Below are 18844 nucleotides of genomic sequence, written 5' to 3'. Positions count from 1 at the left end.
TTTTTACAACTTGCCTGATGAATAAGAAAAAAGAGATGGGTACATTTTAATTTTCTTATTTAGGACTCCAGTTTGAATTTCAGATCTCTATCAATTTAAATGTGGTCAAATTTCATAGCCTTTTTGGACCTCATTTTTTTCTCTGTGAAATGGGGTAGAGGAATGGGGGTGGAGTTCAGAGTTATATTCTAAAAAGTTCTTTTTAACTCCCAATCTATAAGCTTATGAAGTATGGGGAGAAAAAAAACACCACCACCACAGATATCCAGTAGCCAAATCTATTTTAAATTTATAAGGAAAAACATGGGGGGAGAAAAAGGAAATTTATTTATACATAGTTTTGAAAACTAAAAAGATATCAAATATTGACAATTGAAACACAACCATAGTTTTCATTCTTGGTACTTCACATATAAAATGGATCAGACAAGTCCTGCTTTTCTCTTTCCTACTTCTAGTCCTACCCCCCCCCCCCCCAACCCTCATCCTATACCTTTCTTGAATTGTAAAATAAAGTAAGCCAACAGCAGGTTAAACCGAAAATAAAATCATAGATGACTTGAAATGTGTGGAATAAACAGAATACTTGACTTTGTAATGCTCTGATTTAAGTAAATTTAATTACAATTAAAACATGTTCTTAATATTCTTTTTACTTTTCACATATAGCTAGCTACCTGATATTATGTTCTAATAATAGATGCAAAAATCAGCTTTAAACTCCAGTCTTGGAGAGATATGTTATATAAGGAAGCTTTTGCTTGTAATGGAAAGAACAAAATTGAAACGGATTCTGAACAATTTTTGTCTAAAGTTACAAAGTAGAAATTCAACTTCTCAGATATCAAGGAAGCAACTGATTATTTTAAGAGCTTGGTTGTTTATACCAAGCAATAGTTAATTTAATAAGTAATATTTTATTTTTATTATGATACAGCTGGCCATTGCTAAGATTTAATTAAAGCTGAGTCTTTGGTCAGCTATGTTAATAACTAATTTTTAAAAACTTCCTGTGAGAATATTTGATCTATTTTATGGTACTATTTCTAAGAACATAATACTTTGAAAAGTGGGAACTTCCTGTAAATACTCAAGAATGGATTTTTAAAAATACCAGTATAGATGAATATCTCAAAACAGTACAGATTTATCCCACTGAAAAAGTGATGTATTAAGATCTATCTCTCAAAGTCCATAAAACTAGTGAATGTTACTTCAAAATAAAAAGTTAAATTTTGTTTCAAAAGGTGAGTTACTATTTAGTCCTTCAAATACTACATTTTCTTTAATACTTTAAAATGCAGTAGGGTTATAAAATATTGTTTTGTATATGTTTTCAAAAATTTCTTAAAAGTATAAGGTTCATTGAAAATTAGTGTTATTGCTTAGACAAATGTGGTTTTATGAGCACAGATGATGTCAAGTCATTTGGATAATCATTGTAGATGCTGTTTTAAGAAATGATTGAGGGGCAGCTAGGTGATGCAGTGAATAGAGCACCAGCTCTGAAGTTGGAGGACCTGAGTTCAAAGCTGGCCTCACACTTAACACTTCCCAGCTGTGTGACTCTGGGCAAGTAAGTCACTTAATCCCAATTGCCTCAGCAAAAAAAAAAAAAAAGATTGAGCAGGTAGATTACTTGGAATACTGCTGGCTTTTGAAGGTTTTCACAATTTTATATTTATGTGAGGTATTTAAAAACATTACAATTATATTTTTACTTGTTATATCTTCAAATAGCTTGTAGTACTTTTTTAAAAATCTATTATCAGGTCTTGCTTACATTAGCAAGATTCTAGACACACTGAGGTTAACTATTTCTCCTAAATATATTGTTGAAAGTATATAGATATTAAGAAGGCCTACAGTATTTTTGTATTGGTTATAGCAGACTTAGTCAAATATCATGTAGTCTTTTATGATTTCAGAATTGAAATTGCATTATCACTTTTAAAGAAGGGCAGACACACACATTCCCACCCCTTATTTGGGCAGCCATTTTATCCCATCCCCTCATGGGGGCACACAGAAGTAGATAGAAACCCCTTTCCCCAATCCCCACACAAAGGCACACAACCTACCCTCCCTTCCCTCCCCCTCCACACACAGACAAACCCTCCCACCCCCCATCCCTGGGGCCAAATTTAATTTATTGCATCCTTTAAGTCTTCCTACTCATTTTCAAACACATATACCTGGGAAGACTATTTCCCCCACCAAAAATGTCAGTTATCACATACAGAAACACACTTTTTTTCATTTCTATAGAGGCAGCTATATGAATAAGGAGGTACACATGATGTGGTACTTAAAAAGTCTGCAGGAATAAACAACATATTGGAGGACTTAGATTATTACAATATCCATCCTTGTGTGCTTGAGCTCTAAGAGGCAGCATGAATGATGTGGAGAGTATGAAACTTCCCTAAAAACATGTTTCACCACATACTAATTGTGGTAAACAAGTAAATTTAATAGTTGACATTTATATGTCACTTGAAGGTTTGCAGAGTGCTTTATATATATTACCTCATTTTACCCTTACAACAACCTAGTAAAGGAAGTATTCCAGGTCTTATATCCATTTCTTTTCAGTTGAGGAAATTGAGGTTCAAGAGCTCTTAAATGACTTTCCCAGAGCTGCAGTTTGAGCCTGTATGGATTGTTTCCAGGTTGAGCACATTTCCATGATACCAGTGCTTCAACAAACTTCTTGGGTTCAGTTTCCTCATCCACAAAATGGGGAAAATACACTACCTACCTCACCAAGTTAGAAAGAAAGCACTTTGTAAACTGTAAAGCACAATGTAAATGTGAATTGCTAATTACTGATGGTAACTTTCCTACCAGCTATCTGCAAGATTGTAGAGATTGTAGGAATTCCCCAACTCTTTTGCTGAAAGTCAAACATGCATTCATACACTGACATCATACCCATACTTCTGTATAGATCAGCAATGGTAACCTCAACTTGTTAGGACTTGGGCTGGCTGAATTGGATGACTGCTTTTTTAGTTCTATCTTTACCACAAGGATTCTGCAGATGGTAACAAAAGATTGCAGTGGCAGGGGAGAGGCCCCAAATCAATTAATAAATTGCTTAGAACAGAAATTGGGTTATATTAACCTAAAAATCATCCATGACTTTCTAAATCTGAAGGCAGAATGATATGAAGTATGAAAAGCCTTAGAAGTAGCAATTTGGGGGTCTTGGGGGTAACCAAAGCAATAAAGAAAATAAAGGCCTCTGTATAGTAATATCCCCGAATCCCACTTGCTATAAAAATAGACAAATTTAATATATCCATGGTCCTGCATAAACATTTTACCCAAAAGGGACCTTGATTTTTGGAAATAACATTTGAAGAAAAAAAATTGATATCACTAAAATATATTCCCCTCATACAGGACTTTCTTCAACAGTTTTTACATAATATCAGAATTTTGTTAAAAACAAATAATATGATACAGAAATAAAAAATACAGAAAATGTTAAAATATAAGGGAATCAAATAGATAACCAGTCAACAAATAGCACCTACAATGTGCAAGGTACTGCTTTAAGACCTTTATTGGTACTAAAGCATATGTGGTCCAAACTATATAATGTCTCTGTTTAAAACTTACTAAGTAGTTCTGTTTAAATTGCTGATACTGAAAAAGATTAATACCTTTTGGAAAACAGTTTCTAGAGTAAAGTGAAATGTCTAATAATTGCATGCTCTTTCAGAAGGCAGTCTGTATCAGAAAGCAGATGTATCTGATCTTGTGTGTATGATGATTACTAAGGGAAGGACAAAACAAACAGTGTTTGGGAAATTTGATTAGAGCAGGAAGAAGTAACAATAGTAAAGTGACTGAGAAATGTTTTGATTTGAAATAAGGGGAGAAGATTAAGATTTCACACAGACCAGCAATATCACATTGCTAGGTACTGATCTAGAGAAATAGGGAAGTTAGGAACCAAAAGCAGACATCTGGCATTTCCTGTAAGTTGGGTGGAGAAAGGAAAACACCAGGGAATTAGAAAAGGAAAACTAACTTTTTCCAGGAAAATGTGCTTTCTTTGTTCTAAGAACTGTTGTTACCTTATGCCAACAAGAAAGCAAGTCTCATCATAGTAATAAGAAATAACACGGCAGGGTGGCCTGAAGTAGTACTAACACGGCAGAAAGGAATTTCTTCTTTGAGAATAAAGATTGAGGATGAATTTGAAAGAAGTGTTTAAAACCTGAGATCAAAACCAGGGTTAAGTTAAGCCATGACTGATAACCTATATTGCTGAAAAAGGTATCAAACTGTACTTACCTACTTTACCCTTTAATGTTTATACTTTATTGCATAATGAAGTGTGTTACTTTTGTTTAAAAAAATAATTAAGTAAAAAGGTATGCTTTCCTCTGCCATTCAGTCAAGTCTCTTAGAAAGCTATTTGGTCAGATCAAAAAATCAACCAACATACTTCCACTCACCTGGAAGGGGTTCATCCTCATTAAAAAGAACCTTGTATATACTAACTGTACACAGTAGTAGATGTAAATTTCATGCAAAGCTGCTGAAGAGATTGAATAATTTTTTGAGAAATAATTGAATAGAAAAAAATACAAGTAAGTGACACATCTTGAGATGCTTCATTCACCCTCCAAATCAAGCAGTTCTCAACTAATATAATTTACCTACAAAAGTGAAAATCCTTAATGAGTGGTATTTCAAAATGTCTACCTAGTTTCAGAAGAGATTTTATGATGGTAAGTGTTAAACATCTCCTCTATGTCTCCGGGTCAACGATCGGCTCTGAGTCTTCCTCTGGAGGTTCAGCTAAGGCTTCTTGCTGTGCCAGTGCTTCTCGAACTTTAGCGCCTAAAACTGCATCATGAATGCTATGGAATAATAGCTCTTTTACGCAAGGATTCTCAAAAAATCTGTTTCGAGTGAGGTCATTCACAACTTGGGCTGTAAGAAAAGAAAGGCAAATTAATTCATCTCTTAGGTTTCATTTTCAAATTTATGTCTAAGAAAACCAATGTAAATATATAAGCACATATATTGTATGATGAAAACCAAAATAATTAATGGTCAAAAGATTCCAAATCTATCTATAAAATAGGAAAATGAAATTTTTACTGTAACAGACACATGAAACCATTTTTTCTGTATGGCCATTTTGAAATAATTCCTAAAATTTTACCAGCAGAACAAAGATGAATTAATCTATATTTTTCCCAGTCCAGTTTTCAGAACGTATCTACACATGAGTAAAAAGCTGAGTTTTAACTTTTCAATGGTTAATTTTCAAACCTGGTATTAAAGGTTTCTTTTTGGTAAATGACTTATATTAAAACTTCAAAAGGCTAGGAAATTTTTTCAAAACACATTTTTCAAAGGAACAAACAAAATGCTTAAATTTCTTCCCAGATTTTTGTCTACTTACCACTGCATGCAGCTAAATATACATAAATACCAACATCTCCATATTCTTTTAGGATCTGTAATAATATTAAAATAAATTTAGTTTCTACTTATATGGTTCTTTGACAGTTAATCAACAGGTAATAAACATCATACTATCAGGCATTGATACAAAGAAAATGAAACTTTGAAGTCTTTGCCTTCAAGGGACTTTGACATTTGATTAAGGAGGACAACAGGTACACATATGAGTTCTTTGCCTATGTATATACACAAATCATGTGCCAAGTAAATTCAAGGTAATTTTTTGGGGGAAGTCTCTAGCAGTTGAGGGAGAGAAGTTAGGAAAAGTCCTCATGCAGTAAATGATACCTTGAAGGAAACAGGATTCTGAAAGGTAAGGAAAGTATTTTATTACATTACTGGCAGGGAAGATAACTGGTACAAAGGGACAGTGATGGGAATGTATTGTGTGAAGGATAGCAAGAAGGCCAGTCTGACTGGACTGTGCTGTATTTGAAGGGGAATAATGTATAATAAGGCTAGAAAAATAGATTAGAGGAGCCATGTTGTGAAGAATTTGAATGGCAGACAAATATTTGATTCTAAAGGTAATAGGGAGTTAATCGAATTTACAGCAATGGCATAGTCAAACCTGGATGTTAGGATGATTGCTTTGGTAATTGTATGAAGGAAATTTTGGACTGGGAAAGACTTGAGGCAGGGAAATCAGTTGGGAGGATATTAAAATTGTCCAGGCAAATGGTGATGAGGGTCTGCAGCAGGATGGTGAAAAGAAAAAAAATTGGATATGAGAGGTGTGGAAGTAGAATTAATAAAACTTGGCAACCATTTGGCTAAATGATGTGAGGGAGGTAGAAGAATCAAGGTAAGACTTGAAGGGATGGTTGAAAGCATGGTATAATCAACAAAAGCAAAGAAATTTGGCAGAAGTGTGGGCTTTGGGGCAAAGCTAATAAAGTTTTGTTTTGGGCATGGTGAATTTGAGACACTTATGGATTATCTAATTGAAAGTGTATAAATAAGCAGCTGGTACTTGAGATTGGAGTTCAAAAGATACCTGGATATGAGAATCAACTGCTAGAGAAAATAATTAGAATCACGGGTGTCAATGAAATCACAAGGGAAAATGTGTAGAGGAAAAAAAGGAAGGGGGCCCAGGAAGAGGCCCTGGACTAAACATAGTTTGAGGACACAATATGATGATAATATAAAGAAGGAGGCTGCAGAATGACCAGAAAAGTAAGCAAACCAGTTGAGTAAGGTGAACAAAAGAGGGAGAAAACAGTATAGAATATTAACAAAAAAGGAACAAACATTGGAAAATGTAATGATTTATCTGGTGATAAAAACAAACATTGCCGTCTTATTGAGAAGGGGGAGAGGGGAAGGGAGGAGAGATACTTACCCCTGATACAGATTTTACTCCAACTGAATCAATAAAGTTGACTTGTGAGAAATCCAAAATCATAGTGTGAACATTAGGCCCTGGGGGCAAAAATCTTTCCAGTTCTGGTGGAAATGTTTTTTGCACCAGTGAATCAATTGTCACTGGTTTGGCATTTTCCTCAATCTGTTCTTCTTGTTTTGCATCTTCTTCCCCACCTGTTTCTGCATCCTCATCCTAGAATTTGAACAGATCAGTATTCTATAACGAGTTTTATTTTGTGAATGTACATGATAACTTAGGTTTTTCATTCTGGGTATGATTTATAATAGAAAATGTTTATATGCTACCTATGTCCCCCATGCAAATGTCAGCTCTCTGTAATGCTGAAAGTCTTATACAATATATTTGAATTCTTATTACTAGCTTTCTTTTGTTGGAACAATACTCTCTAACCTTGTTATATTATCTAATATAATTTTTAAATACTTTGTATATGTGAAATATTGTGCTAGTCATTGAGGGCAAATAATGTCCCTGCTTTCATAGATTTTAGAGTATTGTGACAGATGCATAAATACCTGTAATATAAAAATCATACCCAAGTGCATCAGAGAAGAGCAAACCCCATAATGAGTGAGGTCCTATATGAAGGAAAGTTCTTAGATATTTCCTTGAAAGGTGACCCCTGACACATGTTAATGGATAAGAATTTAAAGAACAGGCTGGTATAAAAAGTTTCTTCTCAACTATTCTTACATGCTTTTTGTTAAATTAAAAAAATTTTCCCAAATACTTCTTGTTATTCCTCATTTAACTACTTTTATCAAATATCTTCACTATAAGATAGCATCAGTTCTTTCTCGTTCCTTGTTTAGAAGTTGTATGTTGTGTCACGTAGTAAAAGAAACATTTCAAGATTGAAAAGGCAGAAAATAATATATTGACTACTCACAACTTTTACAACTGAAGACTGGGGTTTGCCTTTGGTTCCTAATTCCTTGGCATGCTTCTTCAGGACTTTTCTCCTTGCTGCCATTATAAGTGCTGGGTTAACTCCCGTCTTTAAGGAAATGTAACATTAAATGTATATGCAAATCAGCTTTCTGGCCACCAAAGGCCCACCCCATTCACCATTTTGACATTCCTCAAAAGGAAGTTCATATAAATTGTTGTTGTTGTTCAGCCATTTCACTCATGTCTAACTCTTTAGGACCCTATTTGGGGTTTCTTTAGCAAAGATATTGGAGTGGTTTGCTATTTCCTTTTCCACTTCATTTTGTAAATGAGGAAACTGAGGCAAATGAGATTGTGACTTGTCCACAGTCACATAGCTAGTAAATATTTGAGGCTGGATTTGAAATCACATATTCCTGACTCCAGGTCTATGCAACTTGCCTTTGGAGAGTGGAGATTATGTTGATAATGAAAAAGATACTAATTGCCCTTTAGATGCATTCAGAAAGCTATAATAGCATGTTGTTGACTACTGTCTATGTAGCATTACTGTATAACAAATGACCACCATTGCTTTTATAAGAGGTGAAGGCACGATATAGTTGGGGAAGTAGTTGGGGTGAGTAAAATGAGACAACTAAGTAGTTCAGTGGATAGACAGATTGCTGGACCTGGAGTCAGAAAGATCTGAGTGCTCACCTCGGACACTTGGGAAGTCATTTAACCTGTCTGCCTTAATCCGCTGAGAAGGAAATGGCCAATTGACTACAAGTATCTTTGTTAAAAACAAAAACAAAAAAAAACCTAACAAAATGAAACAAAACTTACAAAAACCCATGGACAGCATATGGTTCACAGGGTTATGAAGAGTTAGACCCAAGTGAACAACAACAAAGGTTCTACATATTGTACATATGGAAACTCTTCAGATATGTGAATCTGTAGTTTTTGCTTTCATTCTGACAATATTTTGTGAGTTTAGCTATGTCCTGATTCCCAATCTGAACCCTGGCCACACCATTCCTTTGAAATCAATTGGTTCAAGGTATAAAACCAGAAATTAATAAGATTCTTTTTCTGATATAATCATAGGAATTGAAATAGCTTTGGAGAAGAAAAAGCTTTGAATAAAAAATCTGGTTGGTATCTGAAATATTTTCTATTGGGTACAAATTCTTTTTTGTGTGTAAGTCTTTATTATTTATACAGGATTTCTCTTTATGAGGAGAATCTCTAGAATGTATCCTCTCTAAATAGTTGCTATTCTGCATACTTGGCAATATTACATAAAGTTTTAATATAAGTAGGAGAAAATTTTTTTAAGAATGAGAATTTCTAAAGAGATTGTTTTACTCACCTTTCTGCTTAGTGCGTTACTGTACAAGTCACTATTGGCATAATAAATCGGAGCATTTATTTGGAATATTTTTATCCCAGGATGCTCTTTCACCTGAGGAATAAAATATTATTATGCTTAAAGATATTCATTTCAGAATTAATAATGACAGTTTCTATCTTTCCCATCTCTACCCAGAAGAGTTAACTGTCTTGGTATCATGTAAATCATTATTTTGTTAAGTTCAATCTCTAGCCCTGCTCAATTCATATTAAGGAGAAATTAATACTGAGAAAAACAAAAAACTTAGAGATGGTTGAAAATAGTTGATTTCCCCCATATCTTTCTCATTTTATTCTGTCTTAAAAATATAATAGAGGAATTGAATGTAGTAGAAAGAAAGAAAAACAGAAAAGGAGGAAGTTGTGAGATGATTGTAAAAACTGATTTTAAGCAAAGGGAAAGGAAAATCAGATGAAATGAGAAAACTGGTTTGATTCAAATTAGGTATGAAGGAGAAATAGGGGAGAAGAGGGTTTGAATAGATTATATCAATGTCATTGCTATATTAGCATATACATATATATATATATATATACATACATACTCATATATATATGTAATATACATGCAATAATTTTTCTCACATAGTTCCAATAATAGTAGCACTTCCCTAAAGAAATATAGATTTTTCTAATCTAAATGATCAAAGCTTTTTAAGATCACAGGACCCTACTGATTTGCTTTTCATGTCTCAAAATCCCAAGCCTTGGTGTAATATCTGCATAAAAGTGATAGGGCAGACACACAAAACTATTTGATATAATAATATTAGTTTTATGGAGCCCTTGCAGATGTCTCATTGTACCCAAGGACACAATTTAGAAACCAGGAATATAACTAATAATTCTTGAGCCTTTTCTGTATTATAGGGATATGATGAACAATTGTAAAGATCAATGCTATTTTCTAATATCTGATATTTTTTTCCTGAGGTTTTCTTCAAAGAAATTCCAAGAACTTTACTTTATGTTAAAACATTGTTCTAAACAACCTATTGCAAGAACCCTATTGCAAGGGACTTTTCAAGGAAATTTGAAGCCATCATTATTAATTATTAAAATGGAAAAGAATAGCTTCATAGCCTGAGTGTTATCACAAATTATTACAGAGCTACAAAATAATAGCAATACTCTGAAATCAAAAGAACAAAGTAATACAAATATATATGTTTCCTACCCATTCTCAGGATGTTGTGAAATTCATCAAGATTATATTTGTTGTCATTTTAAAGGAACAGAAATTGAGGTATAGACAAGTTAGGAATGGAAAGGGAAGTTCAAGTTTATTATTTAGATCTATAGACCAAATCTTGTCCCAAGTGTTAGTAATGAGGAGTGGAGCCAAGATAGCAGAGAGTACAGGTTTTTATTTGAAGTCTTCCTGGCTTCCCTTAGATCAACACCAGATCAAACCTCTGAATGGGTTTTGGAGTGACAGAACCCACAAATATTTAGAGTGTAACAAATTTATAGCAGAAAATATTTTGGAAGAACTTCAGGACAGGTTTGTCTCAACTGGGTGGGGGTGGGAGGATATACGACCCAGGTTAGGTTTGCAGGGACCCAGGGTGGGGAGGCTTCCACCAGGGAAATCTACTAGAAGATTTGGCTCTTAGTCAAAATGCAGCAGCACTGGCTACTCTGTGTTGGTTCAGAAGACAATGGATCAGGAGATTAGCTATGAGACATCCAATGCAAGTACAGAAGGCAAATAGTGAGGTCCTGAACCTCAGCATAATAAGATTTGTACAGTAGGGGAAGGAAGTTGGCAGCATGAAGCCACTGTTGTCTGTAGAGGAAGCTTGGGACAATATCCCCTTTGCCCTAAGACTAGACCTAAATCTTTAAAAATGAGCAAAAACCAAAGTCATCAAACTGTGCATACCCTTTGACCCAGCAATGTAACTACTGGGCTTATATCCCAAAGAGATCTTGAAGGAGGTAACGGGACCCACATGTGTAAAAATGTTTGTGGCTGCTCTTTTTGTAATGGCAAGGAACTGGAAATTGAATGGATGCTCATCAGTTGAGGAATGGCTAAATAAGCTATGGTATATGAATGTTATGGAATATTATTGTTCTGTAAGAAATGACCAACAGGATGATTTCAGAAAGGCTTGGAGAGACTTACATGAACTGATGCTGAGTAAAATGAACAGAACCAGGAGATCATTATACACTGCAACAGCAAGACTATACAATCAATTCTGATGAACATGGCTTTCTTCAACAATGAGATAAGTCAAACCAATTCCACTTGTTCAGTGATGAAGAGAGCCATCTACACCCAGAGAGAGAGTTGTGGGAACTGAGTATGGACCACAACATAGCATTTTCACTCTGTTATTGTTTGCTTGCATTTTTGTTTTCTCATTTTTTTTCTTCTTTCTAGATCCTATTTTTCTTGTGGAGCAGGATAACTGTATAAATATGTATACATGTATTGGGTTTAACATATATTTTAACATATTTAACATGTAGTGGATTACCTGCCATCTAGGGGAGGGAGTGGGGAGAAAGAGGGGAAAATTTGGAACACAAGATTTTGCAATTGTCAATATTGAAAAAATTACTCATATATTGTTTTGTAAATAAAAAGCTATAATAATAGGAAAAGAACAAATAAAAATATGAGCAAAAAAGATTTGTAACCACAGATAGCTATTATGGAGATAGGGAAGAACGGATCTCAAAATCTGAAGACATTAAAGGCCAAATCTCTCAATGAAGCCCCATAGAGTGATATAAGTTGGTCTCTATTTCAAAAGGCTTTCTTGGAAGAATTCAAAAAGGATCTTAAAAGAGAATTAAAAGAAAATGGAGAAAGGAAATGAGAGCATTACAGGAGAGTTTGGAAAAGGAAACAAATTATCTGAAGAAAACTTCTAAAAAATAGATTTGGTGAAATGGAAAAAGAAAACAGTTCCTTGAAAAACAGAATTGGCAAAATGGAAACTGGGAATTTCCCCCTCTCTGCCCTAAATAGAATTAGCAACATGGAAAAAAAATCCAATGAATAAAACTTTAACTCATTTAAAAGTTCAATTGGACAAATGCAAAAGGAGAGGTCATAAAGAAAGTAACTGAAAAAAAAAATAATTCACTAAAAATTAGAATTGAACAAATGGAAGTGAATGATTCAATGAAACACCAAGAATCAAACAAAACCAAAAAACTGAAAAAAAATAGAAGACAAAATGTTAGTCATGTTCAGCCAATAAAACCACTGGATGAGAGTTTTTAAAGTCAAATCTTATAACATTTTTCACTGAACAAATGATATTTGAAAACAAAATCAAAATGACATTTGAAAAAATTAAAAATACCCATTTCCTTTTACAGAAGTACATCAAATAACTTAACTGTCAAGGAATTTTAGGACACAATCAATAGGATGTTTCCAGATGTCTATCAATGTAGGTATCCTTTGGATGAATCCTTTCATAATTTCCTTAATTCATTATCAGCAAATATGGTAATAAATTAACATTTGGTACCTAGATATACATAGCACTATGCCAGGTACCTGAATCACTTCCATTTGAATTGTCTTAGGAAAATTCTGAAGATCATCTGGCAGGATAAGGTACTAGACTCATGTCCTTTCTCGTTCAAAATTGGCAAGCATTCAAACTATTGCAGAATGTGCAACTGTAGTACGCTGACCACATTATTCAAATGCCAAATGTATACTAGCCTAAAAGAACTCACAGAAGCTAAGTGCTCACATGATGGTCACAAAAAGCTATTAAAGAAAACTCATAAGGTCTCAAGAAGCTTGGAATTTAAGAACTTAAGAACTTTAAGAACATAATAGGAGAGGCACTGGCACAGAACTGTTCAGCATGGTGTGCCCTCATCAGAGAAGGTGCTATGCTTTGTAAGCAAAGCAGAATTGAAGTAGTTTAAAAGAAAGTTGAGATGTGCAAATTGAAAGAATATGCCCCAAATATTCCCATGGACTATTTGTGCCCAACCTGTGGTTGAACCTTCTGATCTCATGTTAGTTTGATCAGCCACAGTCAGTACCAGCCACATGGTAACTTGAATCTAAATTAGTGATATCATTTTGGTCCAAATTGAGATCTAAAGAAGACAACCAACCAACATACTGGTAAAAGTTGGCCAGAAAACAATGGGGGGGGGATATAAAATAATAATGAGAAAAATAAAGTGATAGCAATAACAATAGCTAATATTTGTATAGTGCTACTATGTGCTAGGCACTGTGCTAAGAACTTAGAAAAGGTAAGTTTGGCAGTGATATTTATTTTGGACATATAAAAATATGTAAGAAAATGTGGAAGTGGCCTGTATCAAGAGGTGATCTCTTAAAAATAAAGTCTAAAAGTATGAAATAGGTATTGAAAATACATGGAAGGTGAAAAAAATCTTAAATATAACTTTTGCAAAAAGAATTCAACACATTACAAATGTTATATATTACAATTAAGTATAGTTTATCCCTAGAACACAAGGCACCTGGTATACATAAAGAATTATTTAATTCAGCATGATCAAAAAATTATATAATAGATACTAAGAAAATGGATACAATTAAAATATTTTCAAAATGAAACCACAGAGAGCTTTTTTTCTTAACATTGATAAAATATACACACATAAATATTAATAAAAACAATCAACCATATGTAATGGAGAAACAAGAGCAAGGTAAGGATTTTTCATCATCATTCCTATTTAATGTACTAAGGATAGCTTATCATGACCAAATAATTTGTTTAGTTAGCCATATTAGGGTGATGAGTCTTTTTATACTTAAGCTAGCTAGGTTGGTCCACAGATAGCAAATATAGTCTTTTTCTGGCATAATACTCAAAGGTTGGTAGAACCTGCCAATATTTGAATTTAGCTTACATAACTCAAGGTTATTTCAGTTCAGCAAATCGAGAAGAACTTTTATGTGGGCTAGGTATAAGATTATATTAGATAGCTAATATTAGAAATGCTAGCCATAGCTATAAATGGAAAATTAAAAGGTATAAAATTAGAGATAAATACATATGTGTAAATATTGTACATATACACGTGTGCATAAACATACATATGTATGTGCATGTGTGAGTGTGTCTGTGTATGATACTGTAATTAATTACATAATTGTGTAATTACACAAAGAGTTGATTACAACTTTTTGTGGTCCCATTTGGGATGTTCTTGGCAAAAAGATAATGGAGTGGTTTGCCATTTCTTTCTCCAGCTCATCTTACAGTTAAAACTGAAGCAAATAGGATTAAGTGACTTGTCCAGAGTTGTATAGCTAGTAAGTGAGACTGGGTTTGAATTCAGGTTTTTCCACTTTTAAACCTAGTGTTCTAATCACTTTGCTACCTAGCTGCTGTTATTTACTGATAACATATTTACAGACTTAGAAAATCTAAGGAAATTAATCTCAAATTTACTAGAATTAAATGAGTTCAGCAAAACTGCAAGATATATATATTTACAAAACCCAGTTACATTCCTGTATGTTATTAGATTGCTGTATAAATTGTGGGCAGCATTGGAGAAAGACAAACCGTTTACACTACAAAATCACACACAGGAATGTACCTAGATAATTAAAGTAATGAAAATGTCAAAGAAACTGTAAGGTTTCACTACATATCTACATAATTAATAGAAATAAGTAACAATAATAACATTTGGTTTTGGCAGTGCTATGGGTAGGGACTATAAGATTTGGTGGGCTAGATATGAATTGTGATTTTTATAGCTTAGCAGCTTACAAGTGATGTGTGTGTGTGTGTGTGTGTGTGTGTGTGTGTGTGTGTGTATGTGAGATTGAACCTCAGTCTTCTTGTCTGTAATATGGGGAAAATCATTGTAGAGTTTATTTGCTTTATAAATTTGCTGTAGGAAAAGTGCTCTGTAAATCTTAAATTTAAAATGTTAGTTTTCATTCCAATCCTGATCTGATGCCTTACCGTGGTGTGGAAGTTATATCTTGGGTTCCTTAAAGTTTAGCAGAATAAAAGTTCTGACAGGTCTTTTTAGGCAGGAAAGGCTTCATAATACATAGTGTTTCTATCCTTTGTAGGACCACTTTCACTAAGTTAATAGGGTCTCATCACCATAAGGTTGGCAACCAAGTAAAGAATTGTATTTTGGCCCAGTCAATTCAAAAGGACCATCCATGAAGACTCAGAGGAGTTGTGATCTACACCAGTGGAAGAAGTACTTAAGAAAAGGGATAAAAGAAATTCTTACCTCTTCATATGCATCTATATCAATATATACGTCTGTGTTGGGAAGCTGACCAAGAACTGTGTAGGTTGGACTGGAAAAAAGAGAAAGCATATTATAGTATCATCATAGTAAAGAAAAGGACACAGTTTATATATATATATATGGATTACAATGTCAGCAAATCCAGCAATATCAGATAATTATAGTTTTTTCCCCCACCCTTTTTTGGGTCTATAGCTGGGATTTCACTGGTTTAGGGAATATTTAATGTAATGAAAAATCCCTTTACCAATGCAGATTTTTAGTAACTTTAGTAACTCATAGACTTAGAATTTAAGTGACTTGCTAAGAGTCACATAAGTGTGTGTCAGATGGAGAACCCGAATCCAGGCCATCCAGACTCAAAACTTCTCTCTTCAATGCCAAGCTTTATCTCATCTTTTCTTATAATATCCAAAACACAGTGCATTTCTAGCTCACTAACACATAGGTTCTTACAATTTTCCCAAGAATGGGAAGCAAACCCTTTAAAGACAGGAGAAATATGAAGCAGAGAAAAATGTAAAATCAAATGGAGATCAGATTTGTCTGGGACATAACTTCAGTTCTCTCACTTCCTTGGTCTATAATCTATGTCTTAGGCCAGGTTTTTACACCTGGGATCTGTAAATGTCTTTAAAAAATTGATGAGAGTATTTTAAGCTAATTATTTTCCTTTGTAATCCCAGGTATTTTATTTTATGCCTTTAGAACCATTATTCAGGGATCTATAGACTTCAGTGTAGTATTGGGTCTATGATATTAAAAAAAAAAATTAAGGATCCTGTTATGCCTTCTTATTCTAGGGCTTAGATGGAAGAGAAGGAATTCTTTTAGTAGAGAGGAAGTTAGTCTCTCTCTTGTAAGTTTCACTCTCCTTCTAATTCATCTTATTCATTGACACTGAATTAATTGAATTAACCTTGAAAAGCACACTTGTGATTCTTCTTTGCTAAAAAACAAAACCAAAAAACTACCTCCAGTGGCTATCTCACACCTGTCAAGTAATCCAGCAATAGCATTCTGTTTGGTTTTAATGCCTTGCATCTTTCCCTATTTCACTTCACCCTCAGGTGACAAATTCATTTCCTTCAATCATAGTTTTGACCAAATAATCTCCAAAGTCCATTCAGTAAACTCCAGGGACTCCCTATCACCTCCAGAATCAAATATAAAATCTGTGGTACTGAAAATCCTTCATAACCAAGTCCCTGCCTTCCTTTCTCTATTCTCCCTCTCTATACTCTGCAATCCAATACTCGTATTTTCAACTTCTGTTGACACACACATACAACCACACACACATATAAAGTATAATGAAAAAGTACAGAATGATATAAGTTAAGGGGTGATCTCAAAAAAATACCATAAGAAAATATGAAGTGAAAGATAACATTTTCAGAAGTGAAAGGATGAAGAACCTATGATATGACATTTTAAAAAGTCTCATTTTAGATAGATACATGTTGAAAGTGAAGTATATGTACTTTACATGTAAAGAGGCACTTCTAGGCCTTCACAGAGGGGTTTAAAGACAGAATATTCAAATATTCCTAAGGAAAGGATGGTGAAGGTTCTACTACAGTAGGGAAGAAGGAAGAGGGATTACTTTCAGTTGAATGAATTAATACATTATGGATAATATGTGGATTAATCCATGAATCATTATGAAGATAGATATAACTGTAAATGATTGAACTTCAGAGAGCAAGACTATTGCCAAGAAGTACAGATTAAAAGAGAAGGGAGAAAGTTTGTGGGCATGGGAAACAAAAATTTAGAAATACTTGGTATGATCATTTCTTTTACTGTGTGAGTATCAGGAATTAGAAACATCAAAGCAAATGGTAAGAATTAGTATTCTAAGGTAACACTGAACCAGAAATTCTAGGGCTACATCTAGCTTGCTAATGATGACAACTATATTTTGTTCTTAATGAGGGTCTTTTGATACAAAAGAACAGAAGGAAACTGAAAATGGTATGAGAGTTTCCAGAAGAATGAGGCCATCCATCTTTTAAAAATTCATTTTTTGTTTTGTTTTTGGCACTCTAAACTCTACCTTCATTACTTCTAATCTCTGTGGATGACTTCCAAATCTGATCTCAAGAAATGCCAATTTCCTGAATGCAACTGTCTGCTGAATTGTCAGAAATTTGAATTTAACATGTTCAAATAAATCTTATCATCTTCCCCCTAATTATGTTTTTCCTCCTGTCATTCCCTATCATTCTTCACATAACCTAGGGTGTTTTTTTTGTTTTGTTTTTTTTTTGCCACAGAATCATCTTTGACTTCTTTCACTAGTCTGATAAATTCTGTCCTACCATGTCTCTAATTCATCTTGTTGCTGACATTCCCATCACTGTTGCCCCAGTTAAGGTCCTCATTATCTGTTTCTACTGCAAAAGTCTACTTAGTGAAAAAGTAAGATTTTTTCCACCAAATGCCAGGACACATGCTCTAACAAAGGTCATCCCTTTACCAAGGCTCATTAAACGTATGCTTTCTTTTCTTGAAATTACTAATGTCCACTGAGGTGTAGCAGATAGGACACGGGATTGGTGTTAGGGAGACCTGAATTCAAATACAGCCTCAGAGATTTACCACTATCACTTAATCACTACCTCAGTTTCCTCAACTGAAAATGGGGATAACAATAGCACCTACATCCCAGGGATGTTGTGAGATCAAATGAGATATTTATAAATCACTCAGCACAGTAGTATGCACTTAATAAATTTTTACTTCCTCTCTCTCCATCCCTCTTTTTCTACCTTTCTTCTTTTATCTTTTCCTTCCTTCCTTTCTTCCTTTATCCATTCTACCTTAGCTATAGCTGGTAGAATAGTCTTTGTGAAGCTTGATTCTGATCATGTCTCCTTTTGTCAATCACCATAAATAAAACCTAAACTTTATCCTCCTGGTTTTAAAAGCTTTAGATATTCTTATTTTAATTTATATTTTAAATTTCATCTTTAACTCCCCTCCAGGTACCTATGTTTTAGCTAAACTAAACTTCTCATCACATAACTCAAGATTTACCAATTGCAAACCTTTGTTCACAATCTTCATACTGGAATATCCTCCTCTAATTTCTGTCTATCTGTATTTCACTCATTCTATAGGACTTAGTAATCTCTTTCATAAATCTTCCTCATTTCCTTACAATTATTTGTGTTATATGAGCTCCCATAGGACTATGTCCTATTTTTTATGCCCATAATCTACTTATCCATGAACTTTTAAAAACTATGTCTAATAGATAATAAATTCCTATTAGATTATAACCTGCTTGAAGGCAGAGATTGTATCTTACCTAATTTGTATTCCCTGAAGAACTTAGTATAAAAGGCATAGAGCATAGCATATTAGGCACTCAGCTACTTGTTGAACTGATCAGAATTCCAACATATCTTTTCC

The 18844-nt window shown here is 33.9% G+C and overlaps 1 protein-coding gene across 1 annotated transcript in view; it reads right to left on the bottom strand.

Annotated features, from left to right (window-relative positions):
- Positions 1-4661: 4661 nt before the first annotated feature.
- SLC26A5 (solute carrier family 26 member 5) overlaps positions 4662-18844 on the bottom strand; it is a 54256-nt gene continuing 40073 nt past the window's right edge. Inside the window, exons 14-19 of the mRNA XM_074268429.1 lie at positions 15404-15473; positions 9132-9224; positions 7773-7880; positions 6839-7048; positions 5432-5486; positions 4662-4953 (exon numbers count right to left, since the gene is read on the bottom strand). Of these exons, the coding sequence (XP_074124530.1) occupies positions 4769-4953; positions 5432-5486; positions 6839-7048; positions 7773-7880; positions 9132-9224; positions 15404-15473 (721 nt within the window). The 3' untranslated portion in view covers positions 4662-4768. The remainder of the gene's footprint in view (positions 4954-5431; positions 5487-6838; positions 7049-7772; positions 7881-9131; positions 9225-15403; positions 15474-18844) is intronic.

This window comes from Sminthopsis crassicaudata, chromosome 5 (assembly GCF_048593235.1).
Source record: "Sminthopsis crassicaudata isolate SCR6 chromosome 5, ASM4859323v1, whole genome shotgun sequence".
Classification (NCBI taxonomy): domain Eukaryota; kingdom Metazoa; phylum Chordata; class Mammalia; order Dasyuromorphia; family Dasyuridae; genus Sminthopsis; species Sminthopsis crassicaudata.
Note: the sequence above shows the minus strand (reverse complement) of the source record. Positions and strands in the feature narration are given on the sequence as shown.